We start from the raw sequence: 15,551 nt of genomic DNA on the forward strand, positions 1-15,551 counted from the left end.
TAAATCTCTATTATTAGGAGAGTTTGTCATCTGTTTCATTAGCCTGTTTATTAGGGCAGTCTGAGCAGGGTGTCTTTGCTCATATCCTGATGCATGTGTCCTAGTGAGAAGAAACATTTCCGCCGTTCTCATTTCTCCCCATCCATTAAGGCGCATTTCATGCTATTAGTATAACAACGTGGTTTGTTTGTGTCGGTTCCCTGGGTCAAGTAGGAATGATATTGTTGATTTGGCTATTAAATATAATAATTAAATTCAAATGGTATGAAAGATAAAGGTTTGAATGCTTTGCAGCATTGCGTGTGATGAGGGAGACTGAAGGCAGCCTGCAGGCTATCAGTGACGGTCTGGGAAGTAAATGAGAGTCTGTGCATACAGTGACTATAGGGCTCAGCAAAGCACAAAGGCATGAAGAGTGTCGTGTGCGTAGAGCAGCCTAGTATTTCAATATCTTCTTTAATACCTCCAATGTGATAACACATACCCCACGACTCACTTATTTCAAGTATTCATTCTAAGAGTTGCTCTTATGTTGACAGTGTGCAATCATTACATTAACCCGTTGTGAACATTTTTATTATCTCAAAAAGAGACACTCCATAGACATTTTCAGTCATTCCCAACTTTCCAGCCTCATATCACACACTACCTACCCTCTCCGCCCAATCCTTATATCTCTGCTTGTTTGTTTGCTTCCTTGCTTGCTTGCTTGCGTTTGTGACATTCTCACTATGTAACCTTGCCTGGTTAGCTATGTATGCTAGGCTGGCCTTGAACACATAGATATCTACCTGCCTCTGCCTCCCAAGTGCTGTGCTCAAAAGCTTGTGCCACCGTGCCTAGCCTTGTAAGCTCTTAAGTATAAGGTTTTGATCAGAACATCAAGCATGGCTCATATTTGGAAGTCTGAACGCAACTTGCAGGAGTCAGCCTTCTTCAGTCCTGCAAGACACAGTGGATTCAGGTCACCAGGCTTGGCAACTATCTCCTTCACCATCTGAAACTCTTGCTGGCCCATTCTGATTTGGAAAGTGTGTGTGTGTGTGTGTGTGTGTGTGTGTGTGTGTGTGTGTATGTGTGTGTGCACATATGTGTATGTATATGTACATTTTTGTGCATATGGAGCCCAGGAGTCCACCTTAGGCAGTCTTCCTCAGGAACCATCTACTTTTTGTGTGTATGTCAGATATTTATTTTGGTCTTGACCACTTAAAGTAACTTATATTTCAGCCTATGTTAAAATATCAAAAAGTATTCCTTACCTCCTATTCTGATGCACACCTTTAATCTCAGGATTTAGGAAGCAAAGGCAGGAGGATCACTGAGTTCAAGACCAGCCGGGTCTGCATAGTGGTCTACCCAGAGAGATCCTGTCTCAAATACATATATACGCACGCACACACACACACACACACACACACTTTTGTTTTGTTGTATTTTTTGTTGTGTTTTATTTCTGGCTGAATTTAATTAGGACTGCTTGCATGAGCTTATGCTATATGTGTAGCATTAGTCACTAAAGTGTGGGTAATGTGTCAGCAGCTGTCCCACACAAGATGAGTCTCTGCCCACTGTAACCACTAGGACCAATAGCTTTTCAGAGAGGAGGGTGGGACCTCTAATCCCTTCCTTCTTCCCTACTTTGTTTTTGTGGGGGGGGGGTTGTTTGTTTGTTTGTATGGGGAGGGTTTGAGGCTGAATCTTACCCTGTAGCCTTGTTTGGGCTTCAACTTAAAGACATTCTCCTGCCTCTGCCTCCCAAATGCTGAGATTAAAGGCCTGCTCCACCACACCCAGCTTTGTATTGTTTTTTTATTTTTATGAGTTTTGTCTGTCTTTCAGGTGTGTGTGTGTGTGTGTGTGTGTGTGTGTGTGTGTTCTTGTGTGCATGTGCACACACGCACACAGGTACACATGTTGAAGTCAGAAGACAACTTTCAGGAATTGTTTCTCTTATGTACACAGTGTGTCTCTTATTTTTGCCCCCTGGCCCATAAGCTTCTATCTTCCATTTCCCGGGGGTGCTGGCTTATTATGGGTTTCCAAGATCAAATGCAGGCCTCATGTTTGCCAGACAAACAGTTTACCAACTGAGCCATCTCACTGACCCCCATTTTCTACAATTGTTACCCAAAGTATTTTATGGACATGTCCAATTATTGTATAATGTAACCCCATTGTTAACAGTGACTCATTAACTTCATTCATTCTCTTCAGGCCCATTTGTTCTAGGTTTATAGACGTTCATTCCCTATATGGTGTGACTTATACTTGAAAGTAATAAAACTAGATTTCTCTATAAATATTTATGGTGTAGACCTTTCCCTAAATCAAGCTGCAGCTCCTTACCAGTTTTTTCTAATAAAGTCTGCTTGCATCTCTTTCTTTTTTCTACCTGTATAAGCATATATACTGCTTGCTCCTAGAAACTCCAATCCTCTAGATTTGTACCATAGAATCCAGTTAATTACAACACTGTTCATTGCCATGTCGGCTCTAGAGTCACAAAGTGTGGAAAGTTTAATTGCTTCAAAATTTTTGTTTTTTGAAACAAGATTGTGTAGCCCAGGCTGGTCTTAAACTCACTGCCTAGCCCAGGTTGGCCTCTGTTGTCCTCCTGATTCAGCATTCCAAGGGTTGAGATGACATTCATGAGTCACCTAACCATTGTCAACTAGAACTGAATAGATGATTCTGGGTTTTTAACATCCAGGGTTATCCAACCTTTTGACACTGCAATTCAACTTTGTCATCTGCAAATCTGCTGAGCCACCTTCCCAGCCGCCCTGAGACATAGGACATGTGAAGCATGTGAGGCCACAGCCAGTGCTGCCTGACAGCGTACTTGTTGAGTAGACCATTTGTCTTCCTGAATAGCAGCGTTGCTGAGAAGATTGATTTTGTTGGGTTTGGTTTGGTTTTAGGAGATAAGAGTCTCAATTTGTAGCCTAGGCTGGCCTCCAACCCCAGATCCTCCTGCCTTTAATCACTGCAGTGCTGGGATTACAGGCAGGTTTTATCACACTCAGCAAAGTAGGATCATTTTTTTCTTTAACGTGTTTGTGTCTGTTATGGTGGTGAATCTCTCCTAGTGCTGGGAATGAACACCTTTAATCCCAGAGCCTAGAGGAAGGGATACCCAGGAAAGAAACACTACTCCTTGTCATTGGTCAGGCTACAGAAAATGGACAAGCCTGGGGTCTAGAGTACAGCCCTATCCTGGTAAAACTGAAGTTTCGTGTGTGTGTGTGTGTGTGTGTGTGTGTGTGTGTGTGTGTGTTTCTAGAAAGAGTCCCATTATAGGAAAGACTGGCCCCAAACTCCTAATGCTAACTTCTGCCTTTGCCTCCCAAGTGCTGGGATTGTAGCCATGTGCTACACACCTGCACACATGTGCAAAGTAGGCACACACCTCAGCTCTTAAGACCTTTACTCTCTAAGATGTGCCTTTAACATTCCTAAGATCTTCTACTTCCTCTTTGCACTGAGGTGAGATTGAAGTTTGCAAGTCATTAGCCAAGTCTGTCTCCATAGGATGCAAATTCGTCACTTCCGAGGGTCCAGCTCCAATCAGAAAACTGTGTAATCATTCACAGATGTCTCCTGGGCCAGAGTTCATCAGTGTCCAGAGCTGTCATGTGCCAAGCTTGGAGTACTGTCCGAGGTACTCTGTAGGGACAAAGGCAAACCCTGCTTCAGACAGGCCACACTGCCCCTGCTGTTGTTCTACCCCTGCATTCTGTGGTATCTGTGCCTTTTGTTAGCTGATGGGCAGTCGGCCGTAGGTAACCAGGTCATCTGTAATAAACCAACTAAAATCAATAATCCTTGACATCGACCTTAAGTGTTGTCACAGAATAATAGTAAAATTTCTATTTTGCCATTGTGATTTTTCTGTAGAAAGGCACTCAACACTTATTTACATTTAAATTTTGAAGCTCTTTTGGTGGATCCAAAATTTCACCCAAGTAGGCTTGAAGATTTATTAGGTAGGGCTCATGATCCAGTCCACAGAAGCACTTCCTTTACCCTATCGTTTCTGTTCAATCACATGCGCTGTCCACAAAAGAGCGATTTATAGTCACTCCCCAGGAACGTGAACTACAGGCTTTCATAAGACACACACACACACACACACCACCTTAATGTTGAAAATTACAAGTGTTGCTTTGCACCTTGGTTCCCAAGCCCTCTGGTACAGAATACTGGGCTAATTCCTCCGAGCAGCAGGTAAACGCGGAGTGTCATATTTTGCCGAGTGATCTTAGGTCTTGAACATTACAAAGAGAAGTTACTCTGCCTTTCTTTGCTTTCCTTACAGAAAATGACGTCACTGCTTTTCCTGTCTTGGATCAAAACCAGGAAGAGATCATTGACACCAATGGAGCTGGGGATGCATTTGTTGGAGGTATGGCTCGCTTCCTTCACGGTCACTTCTGAGTTTTACGTAATTAACCCCCAGTGTTCTCTCCATCCACTACTGTCGTATCCAAGATTTTACTACAGGAATGGTGTGTGTTTGGCAAACATCACTTGCTACTAAGTTCTGCCTCTGTCGTTTTCATAAAAGTAATTGTGTCAGAATATTGCATAACCAAGCCACAGCAAGTGCAGTAGATATTCGATTCATGCCTAAGTGTCACAGTGTCTGTGCCTGAGAGTGCACAGGTGTGATGCGTGCAAAGGGTTAGGATTTTTACTAATGAAGGCTCAGTAAGAAGGAGCAAATTTGGTTAGGATAAAGTGACCTGGGGAGTAAATATTCAAAAACAATATTGGGACAATTAGGTTTTAAAATCAAATTACTCCAAGTTCAGTGTAGTTAAACCAGGCTATGTCTCCAGAAAGCTTTAAACAAGACAAGGCTGAGAGGTTTTAAGTAGCAGTGGAGATGACTCTGACCACCCTCTCCTGAAGGATGACTTAACTCATGGGGATGCTTACATGTGTGCGATGACTGGAACATAGCATTGCCTTGAAGGGTCTCTTTCATTTTGGGCGTCTTTTCATCAGCAGGGCTGTTTCCTTTTCCTTTCTCTGGATTTCCTAGACCCAGGCTCAAGGGTCTAAAACAGGGACCCCACACCTCATTTTCTCTTTCTTTTACCCAGTGAGCTCTTATGTTCTTTCTTACTACATTTATTTACTTATTATGTGTGTAAATATGTTGCACTCACGCATGCCACTGTTTGCATGTGAAGGTCAGAGGGCAACCTTTAGAAGTCATTTCTGCTTCCTGGGTTTAGGTGGCAGTGATCCAGCTGGGATTCTCAGACACGGCAGGACGCCACATCTCATGGCTCTATGTTCTTTAGGAAAGCTTGTACAATAGGCAGGATCCATTTCGTGCTTGGTTTTGGTGTCCTTGCACAGAAAGACTTCATCAGTGATGATATTAGAGTATTCTCTAGCTAATTTTACCATTCCATCCTCTTCAGAGCTGTAAATCTTTGTAAGCTAAAAATATTTTATTCAGAAGTAAGCCATACTGCATAATGCATTATGGAAACAGTAGTGATTTTCTGATTGGAAATTAGTTAAACCAGGAATCTTAGTCCATAAGCCTGTATACTTGTATCCTATGAGCAGTTTAACTCTACAGAGCAAGATGTGTTCCATTTATCTGACATTGAGTAGAAAGTATAATGAGGCTGTCATGGGTACCAGGGTGACCTAATTACTACAGCTGGCCCTGCATCAACTACAGGGCTACTGTCTTAGTCAGGGTTTCTATTCCTGCACAAACATCATGACCAAGAAGTAAGTTGGGGAGGAAAGGGTTTATTCAGCTTACACTTCCACATTGCTGTTCATTACCAAAGGAAGTCAGGACTGGAACTCAAGCAGGGCAGGAAGCAGGAGCTGATGCAGAGGCCATGGAGGGATGTTCCTTACTGGCTTGCTTCCCCTGGCTTGCTCTGCCTGCTCTCTTATAGAACCCAAGACTACCAGCCCAGAGATGGCACCACCCCCCTTGATCACTAATTGAGAAAATGCCTTACAGCTGGATCTCATGGAGGCATTTCCCCAACTGAAGCTCCTTTCTCTGTGATAACTCCAGCTGTGTCAAGTTGACACAAAACCAGCCAGTACAGCCATCAATACTTGGTGAGAATGGAGACTGTGTGATAAAGGAGCTTTTCTTAGGAACCAAGCTAGAACTAGCTGTTCAGACTGTGGTGAGAGTGACAGACAAACCATCCCAGAAAGGTCAGCACCTCTGTTAGAAGATGCGAAGCCTGGCATTGTTGCTGTTGTTTTAAACATTTGTTTATGATGGGAAATGGGCATACCTGTGCCACAGACTACGTGTAGAAATCAGAAGACAGCTTGTGGGAATTGGTTCTATCGCACTCAGATCCTCAGGCTTAGGAGCGAGCACCTTTACCTACTGTATTGTCTCAGTAGACCTTAAGCCTCTTTTCATAGCCTCGCTCATATTTATTCTGGGGCTGTTGTTAGGTAAATATAAAGGAAAGAGGTTTTTAGGGGTCCTGGTTTGTCTCTTTTGTTTGATTTTGAGACAGTATCAAGTATGCTATACTGGCCTTGAACACATTATGTAGTTTGAAGTACTGATCCCCCTGTCTCTCGCTCCTGAGTACTGAGATTACAGGCTTATGCCACCATACCTGCTTTATGGGTTGCCCGGAGTCAAGCACAGGGCTCTGTGCAAGACAGGCAAGGGGTATATACCAACTTCACACAGAGACTCTTTAATGATAGGCCAGAGAGTGGATAGGCTAGGTTTTATAAATTATATACCGGCTATACATTTTTTTAAGTACCAACACTAAGATTGTGAAATAGTAATGGTAACTACTCCCAAGCTCTGCAGCTAAAGAGAAAACATCTGCTGCCCAGTTCGCCCCGGAGGCTACATTCTGTTCACCCTGTGAGCAAGGACAACTTTCTCACCTTATTTTATTTCTGGCTCCTAGCGCTGGCTTTCAAAAGACACCACTAAAATAAAAGCAGAGGAAGTAAAGTGGGTACAGAGCCACACCCCTGTAAGTTCAGCACTCAGGATGCTGAGGCAGGAGCTTTGCAAGCCCAGGGCCAACCTGGGCTACATAGAAGAGTCCTATATAGAAGAAACCAGGGAAGGAGGTTGAAGAGCTAGCTAAACAATGGATGCTGCTTGCTGCTCCTCCAGAGCAGAGCGTCTGAGTTCAGTTCCCAACTCCCATGTTGCACTGCTCACAACTCCAGGGATCCAACTTTCTCTTAGCTCCAAGTGCATCTTCACACATCTTCACAGTGCACAGCCATCCAGATAACATCAGTAAAGTGCAGGAGGACAGGAAGGCAGGCTGAAGTTAACGATATGCCACTGGTAATCCCTGAATTGATAACTGTTTTTTCATACTATAAACCTACTCCGGGGCTTAGGATATGGCCCAGGTGGTAGGGCACTCAACTTGTATGCATGAAGCCCTTGGTTTGATCCTTAATACCCCATAAAATAGTGACTGTGCATGCCCAGAACACCAACACGTGGCGGAGGGAGCCAGCATGAGGCTCTCATAATGAGCTCATAATGCAAAGGGCGCTGTGACACACGCCTTTAATCCCAGCACTTGGGGGAAAGGCAGAGGCAGGCGGATTTCTGAGTTCGAGGCCAGCCTGGTCTACAGAGTGAGTTCCAGGACAGCCAGGGCTATACAGAGAAACCCTGTCTCGAAAAAACAAAACAATACAAAACAAGATGTGCGCCACCACTGTCGGACACAATGTGCTTTAAAAAAAAAAAAAAAAAAAAAAAAGCCTGCCCTGATGAGCTCCCATCCCAGGACAACCATACTCTACTTTAACCCGCTGTGTGTGCGCCTGGGGGTGGGGTGGGGGTGGGGGTTGCAGTTGTAGTGTTTTGTAAAGGGCTGGGAATCCAACTCCAAGGCCTTGTGAAAACTAAATAGTACTCTATGCTGAACTACAGCCGAGACCTTATTTTGGTTTTGGTTTTACATTTTCTTAGTTTCTGTTTGTATGTATATTGATGGATGGCGCACAGGTGGAAATCAGAGGGCAGCTGACAGGAGCTGGGGTTTGCTTCCACCGTGTGGGCTCCAGGATCAAACTCAGGTTATCGGGCATGGCCGCAAGCCCTTGTTACCTACTGATCCATCTCACTGGCCCCCAGACCTTTGTGGTTTTTGAAACAGGGTCCTGATCTGTAACTCAGGCTGTACTTGAACTCACTGTGCAGCTCAAGCTGGCTTCAAACTTGCAGTCCTCCAAGACTGGTTATTTTTATTTAACCTGTTTTTCTAATGAGAAAAGTGAGGCAGAGAGAAGGTGGGGAGCATGCCTGTAGCCTGGTGGCTGCTGCACAGTGGAGGGTCAGGCTCCAGCCCTGCTACAGTCAGTGCTCTGACGATGACGTTGTTTCACTGCACAGTTCTAGAAACAGCATTTGAGAGAGGGGTCTTATTAAAGCTGAGAGCCACAGGCCTGCCTTTCTAACAAGCACTGGTTTGCTAAAGAGAATCTGAATAAAATGACTTCATTTACTGAAGAGGGCCTTTTGTTGTCTGATAGGATGGATGCAGAGGACTCCCGGGTAAGTTTGTGTAGGGTGGAAGGGCTGCATGGGGAGTCTGAGCCAAGAGCTTCTTCCTGACTTAAGCAAGTAGTTGATTGTAGCAGGAGATAGGCAAAGCCAGACCATAAACCCACTTGGAAATTATGAAGTCCAAATAGGAGCTGTGTGAAGCAGCTGTTTAATTGCACCAAGATAAGCTACCTGACAAATCTATATTAAAACAGAATGGTTTTATATCTTGAAAATAAATAAATAAATGCTTTGGCTGAAACCCCAGGTTCCCATCTCCAGATCAGCAAGAGCCTTCTTCCTGGGATTAGAAAGAAGCAGCTGCTAAGCCCTAGCTTCGACACAAATGGAGAGACAGTGGCAACTTTCACATTACTAAGTAGATTCTTTTTCTTTGCTTCATTGCCTGATTAACATATCTCCTTTTTGATTGACATATTCTATCTTTAGACAGATAATATATTCATCCTGTTACTTTCAAGTTTTGCTGGCCTAAGAGTATTTCTGTCTTGTGTGACTTTGCATATCTGTGTTCCCGTCTCTAGTGTTATGGTGGTTTAACTCTCCGAAGCACAATCATTTTCCTCTCAGAAATTCAAGGTTTCTGCTAAAGCATCATCACTCTAGCTACCTTGTGCTAATTAGATAACTCAGTACCAAACGGCCGTGGGCTCCACTTAGCCAGTTAAAAGATGCAAGCTTACATCATGGATTCTCATGTGTAATTTGTAAACAAGTACCCTCAGCTGTCCATGAATTAAATTACTACTTCCATCTCGGGGCTTAGTGAGTGTGTGAGGTCCCTCTGGCCTGGCAAGCACACCTCCTTGTTCTATTTGGAGATCTTAAATGCTTGGTAACCTCTGCTCTTTTACTTCTCCATGATGAAACTATTCCTTTCACACTCTTCCTTAAAAGCCCCAGGGTCAGGATTGCACCTTTTGAAACAGAGAAATTGTATAGTCTCTAACCATGATTTCCTAATTTCCCAGGTCAGGAGAAAATGTCTTGTTGTCCTGCTGTGCTTTGTCACAGCAGGTCTGCCTTTTCATTTGGAACCCTCTTTGTCACTGCCATAGTAACAAACGGAAACATGGAGAACATTTTGTGACAGGCACTGCCATTGTTCCCAGTGAAAGTCTCTTCCCAGTGAATGAAACTGAGAAGGAAAACCCTAAGAAACTGTTGTGAAAGTGGAGCTAACCACCAGGCTCCCACAGGGCGTCAGTGCCAGCCTGTGTCACTGTCATAGGATCTAGTCACAGCTTTTACAGGAACCACGTGTGGCCCAAACCTACACATCCTCACTAGACTGAAAGGGGTACACCTGTGACAGATGATCTCTGGCCCCCTCTGATGAAAGACTAGGGGCGTCTCCCAAGAACTAGCACTCTTAGGTCGACACAGGGAATGGCCAAGAACCATTTATAGTTCATAACATTGTATTTTGAGAGCTAAGAACCTGTGCTGCCTCTGAGCACTTTTGATGCTTAAAATTCTCGTCATAGCTTTGACTGAGAGAATGTACTGTCTTTAAGGGTGCCTAATTAATATATAAAAGACTCTTAGGGCCATTTAGTGGCCACAGTATAAATAACTATTCTGTTTTTCATCTAATAAAATTCCACTGTCTAATTTGTATTTAAAAAATAATTTTGTTTTGTTTTTTAATTATTTCCAGACCCAGTGAGATGGTTCAATGCAGGCAGTCACCTGCCCTGGGCACTGTACTCCGGTCACTAGGCTTAGCTGCCAAGCACATTTACCTGTGGCACCATCTTCATCCTCTGTCCTTAATTACTGCTTCATAGTATCATGCAAAGAAATGATACACAGTTCTTGTTTGTTTGTTTGTTTGTTTCTAGACAGGGTTTCTCTGCATAGCCCTGGCTGTCCTGAAACTCACTCTGTAGACCAGGCTGGCCTCGAACTCAGAAATCCACCTGCCTCTGCCTCCCAAGTGCTGGGATTAAAGGCGTGTGCCACCACTGCCTGGCTTTGATACACAGTTCTTGAGGTTTGGTTTACTTTAGTTTTGTTATGTAGCCACCACTAAGTTGCTCCTTCTCTGGATCTACGTTGACCATTAGTCGTGTAGCAGCCCTAACTAAACTTTGTGGGACACCCCCGCCCTATGAAAAATAAAAAGAAACCATGGAAGTAGAAGGGAGGCTGGTTGGGAAGAGGCAGGGGATCAGCAGGAGTGGGTAGAAGGGTGAATATGATCAGGATACTATATGGAATTGTCAAAAACAATTCACAAGAGGGATAAAATTAAGTTGCTACAGTTATCTTTTGTGTGCCACCACATTCCTTTGTTTTATATTTAGACAACTAAAAAGCAGTGTGACAGGCATTCAGTATATTGTTTCCTCTGAATCTGTAAGCAAGCCCCAGTTAAAGGCTTCCCTTGAAGACAGTTGCCGTGGTCTTGGTGCCTCTTTACAGCAATAGAACACTGAGTCAAACAGTGTATGCCACCTTTGTATGATGATGGCTCATACCATTTTAAACAAATTCCCAGATCATTACCATCATGGTGGGGAGCATGGTGGCGTGCAGACAGACATGGTGCTGTAAAAGTAGCTGAGAGTTCTACGTCAAGATCTCCAGGCAGCAGAAAGACAGAGAAACTGTGTCTAACTTGAGCTTTTGAAACCCCAGTAACATTCTTGCTCCAACCATGCCATACCTCCTAATCCCTCTCAAGTATTGCCGCTCTGATAAGCAAACATTCAAATACAGGCGAGTAATCTCAGCATCTGAGTGGTCGAAGGATGAGGACCAGGAGCTCAAAGTCAACCTCATCAGACTCTTAAGGCTGGAGGAACTGTCCAACAGAGGTCAGGGCCAGTTTCTAACTAAGGTTTATCTAAATCAGTGGATTGTTTGTTTCATATAAGAAAAACTTCTTATGTGCTATTTTGGTAATGGGGTTGATTTAGACCTCTGCTGAGAGAGAGAGAGAAAGAGAGAGAGAGAGAGAGTTTGTGTGTGTGACTGCACATCCATATAGGGTTCTGAAGAGACCAGAAGAGGGCGTCAGAGTCCTTGCAGTTGGCAGTTGTGAGCTCCCTCAGATGGATGGTGCGACTCCAACTCTAGTTCTCTCGAGAACAGGCCATGCACGCCAGGCAGTGGTAGCACACACCTTTAATCCCAGGACTCAGGAGGCAAAAGCAGAAAGATCTCTCTGAGTTCAAGGCCAGCCTGGTCTACAGAGCCAGTTCCAGGACAGCCAGGGCTACACAAAGAAATCCTGTCCCCAAAAAAACAACAAACCAAAACAAACTCTGTGAGCCTATGGGAGTTATTCCCATTCAAACCACCACATATACCGCAGCTCCAATTCTGTGAGCCTTGGTCTTCCTAGATTTGAAGACAGTCAAGAGACAGAAAGTGATGATGTTATGAATAGGCTTTATTTAGTGGTAGATGAGCAGAGGTAACTTCCTAATTAAAATGACTAACATGTCTTACAATACGACATGGCATAATGTTCACCTGTTATTGTAGTACCCGTGGACTGGAACTGGTTTGAATCTTAAAATGAACACTGCAGCTGCTATCACATGAATCTATCAAATTTACCATAGTCTGCCTGATCCTTGCATCTGTAATAGTTAGGTTCTCCACAACTTAGTGAGCTGAAATGAAAAAAACACTGATTTAGATAAACCTTAGTTAGAAACTGGCCCTGACCTCTGTTGGACAGTTCCTCCAGCCTTAGAGTCTGATGAGGTTGACTGAGCTCCTGATCCTCCTCCTTCGACCACTCAGCTGCTGAGATTACTCGCCTGCGCCAGCACCCAGGTCAATGTGCTAGGGATCAAGCCCAGGGCTTTCCAAATCCCCAGCCCACAATGGAGGGGATTTATTGCTGTCGTCGTTTTGGTTGGTTTGAGGTTTTGTCTTTCCTTCCTCCCATCAAAACCAGAGCTCACTGATGAGACAAGTATTGCTAGCCACATTGCTCCAGGCTTCCCTCATCTCTGCCTTCTGAGGCTGAAGTTATAGGTAGGCTGCCATACACTCCTGGAATTGGGAGACGGGGCCTCTGGGGATATGAACTCTTGCTTATACAGCAAGCACTTTAACCACTAAGCCATCTTTCCAGCTTTGTAGTAGGTTTTAAATCGGTCACTATCCATGTAGATAGGGACAAATTAATAAGTGTATAAAGATAAATGTATTCAGTTTTATTTGATGGGTTATCATGTGGTGGTCGTCTCCAGCTGCCTATATTCAATTTTAAGTCTTGTCCTTTCTGCTGTGGAGGACTTAGATTACCTTTTGCTCAGTGGGTGTGTTAGTAATTGTATGGGCCTAATAGGTACCTTAGCAGTAAAGGCATGGCCTGTTCTCAGAGAGAACTAGAGTTGGAGTCGCAGCATCCATCTCAGGGTGCTCACAGCTACCTGTAATTCCAACTGCAAGGACTCTGACGCCCTCTTCTGGTCTCTTCAGAAACCTATATGGATGTGCAGTCACACACACACACACACACACACACACACACTCAGCAGAGGTCTAAATCAACCTCATTCCCAAAATAGCACAGAAGAAGCTTTTCTCACTTCAGATATATGAGGTGTATACTGCCCCAAGCTAACCAGGCAGTCAGTCCCTTCCCTTTCTTTTTCTTTTCTTTTCTTTTCTTCTTCTTTTTTCTTTTGAGACAGTCTTTCTATATATCCTGTCTGCCTGAAACCTACAAATATCTCCTGAGCTCTGCTTCCCAAATGCTGGGGTTTAAGGTGAGCTCCATCATGCCTCACCAACATTAGCATTTTATAAAGTTCAGAATGATGTCTTTTTATTTCTGGCTCATCATTTGGCAAATTAATAATTTGTCATTTAGTACATTTAAGTACTTAGGATCATCTTGCTAGGAGGAATCATCAGCCATAAGCTACTACAATGTATAAAGTGCTATAATGAGTTTCCGTGCTTATGAATTAGAGCATATGAACGTAGACATATCTACTGTGTTATGTCAGCATCCATGACTTTGCTTCAATAGCTGATCTATACCTCAGCCACAGTGGGTGGCTGCTGTGGCTATTTCTCCTCTTCTTCCTCCTCTTCATCTCCTTTTTGGTTTTTTGAGACAGGGTTTCTCTGTGTAGTCCTGGCTGTCCTTGAACTCACTCTGTAGACCAGGCCTCTTCATCTCTTTGAGTGACGATTTTGTGGAGTCCAGACTGTTCTAAATTCACTGGGCAGCCAAGAAGTAGCCTGAACTCCTGATCTTCCTGCCTCCACTTCTCCAGTGCTTGAATTACAGGAGCAATACTTGGCTCATGGGATCAAACCCTGGGCCTTGTTCATTCTGGCGAGCTCTCACAGCCCTAGGGCCAGGGATTTGTTTTTATTTCAGACATCCCACGCAGCAGGTGATAGAACTAAACAGGTACCCATTTATAGCCATAGTGAAGAGGAAATGAACCCCATGGAGGCACTGGTATTCAGTATAGACACTGAATGTTGAAGCTTCATAGCTAAAGTAAAGACCATGTGCAGAGTATACCCTTACCTCTCTGTATACGCTTTATGATCAGCACGTGTGCTGTGCTGAGCTGTCACAACAGGATGCCTGCTCTCAGTCCACTTCCTGAGGTTAGCCCTTGCACCAATACACACGAGTTAAACTTCAGTTTTCATTGTGTAAGTACCTGCCGTGCCAGACTTAACCTTGGTAGACACCATAGCTTTTTATGTTAATTGAACACTCAGTGTTTGTTGATTTCTTTTTCCCAGAAAAGTTTGTCTTCTAATATACAGACAAGTTACATGAATTTATACTTAGTTGGTAGCTGTGTTGTAGAATAAAATTGACTGCAGAGGAAGTAGGAGAGGAAGGTTTACATGCCAGGGAGACCATTATTTTCACATCTGGAGAGTCTGAGCTAGCCAAATAGAAGAACTAGGAATTTCCTGCCAGATGTTAGTTCTTTGAGCAACCTGTGGACATCACAATGAGGGGATCTAAGTCCCGCTTTGCTAAAGCTTACCCATGATGCAAGCTCGCTCCTAATGGGTAGCAGACATTGCATATATGTTGCCACTAAAGCCAAGAGTGTTTGCTATTATGAAGCGCAGCAACATTCAAGGCACAACATCAGTCTCGTGGAAACTATTTCAAAAGTGAACATTCTATTGAAATTGCAAAATGTAAATGATGACAGTTTCATTAATAAAAAGAAGGTGAGACTGTCTTGCCACAAGTATTCCAAATAACTTGATTAAGGTCATTTAATAAAGTCAGTTTAAGACAGAAATATTTCTCTAAAGAAGCAATCTGAAAAGTTATAAAAAATTGTATTTATGTCAATTTCCTGTTCACGGTTAACAGGGGACTTAGAAAGTAGAATATCCTTCAGAGAAGCTGCACACAAAAAGTAGAAACACTTTATCCAGCTGAAACAAGAAGCATTGTTGAGGGAGGAAAAAGACTGCATGTGATCTCGCTGCCACCACTGTCCTCCTCTGCAAGGGGAAATATTGACATCTACCAGGCTGTTTGCTCCAGCTTTCTGATCTCCTGCAGTTTATTTTTATAACAACCTTATCGATGGGCCTCTTACCCAGCTCTCTAGGTTTAACTGAGTTGAGTCGATTTGTTACCACAGCTTCAAGTAGCAGTTACAGAACAAGCAAGACAGCCTAATAAAGCTGTAAACGTGTTTACTCAAACAGCGTATTGATTTTACTGGAGAGGGAGACGCTGATGCTTAGCACAGTGTCAGGGTGGGTGGATTTCACTGCAGTTTTTCATTGTCATCTGTCATGGTTCTGAGACACCAAGGAAAGCCATCAGAGGATAATTAGAGGTAGCAGAAATTTAACCCCTAAAAATCAGTTAACCGTTGGGGGTGGGGCCTGTAGCTAATTAGCTTTTATTAAAAATCTCCCCTGGTAATAATAACTCAGAACTTTGAATGGTATTTTCAGGTAGAACAGGATCCCAAGGTTGTGACTTGTTAAATGCATGAAT

General features: G+C 43.5%; 1 protein-coding gene across 2 annotated transcripts in view; it reads left to right on the forward strand.

Moving 5' to 3' along the window:
- Positions 1-15,551, forward strand: part of Adk (adenosine kinase) — a 400,940-nt gene that overhangs the window by 371,865 nt on the left and 13,524 nt on the right. For both annotated transcript variants that reach the window (XM_021182427.3, XM_021182428.3), the window contains exon 10: positions 4,322-4,408. In XM_021182427.3, coding sequence (XP_021038086.1) covers positions 4,322-4,408 — 87 coding nt within the window. The remainder of the gene's footprint in view (positions 1-4,321; positions 4,409-15,551) is intronic.

Source organism: Mus caroli, unplaced genomic scaffold, assembly GCF_978045245.1.
Source record: "Mus caroli unplaced genomic scaffold, Mus_caroli_1 scaffold_12, whole genome shotgun sequence".
NCBI lineage: Eukaryota > Metazoa > Chordata > Mammalia > Rodentia > Muridae > Mus > Mus caroli.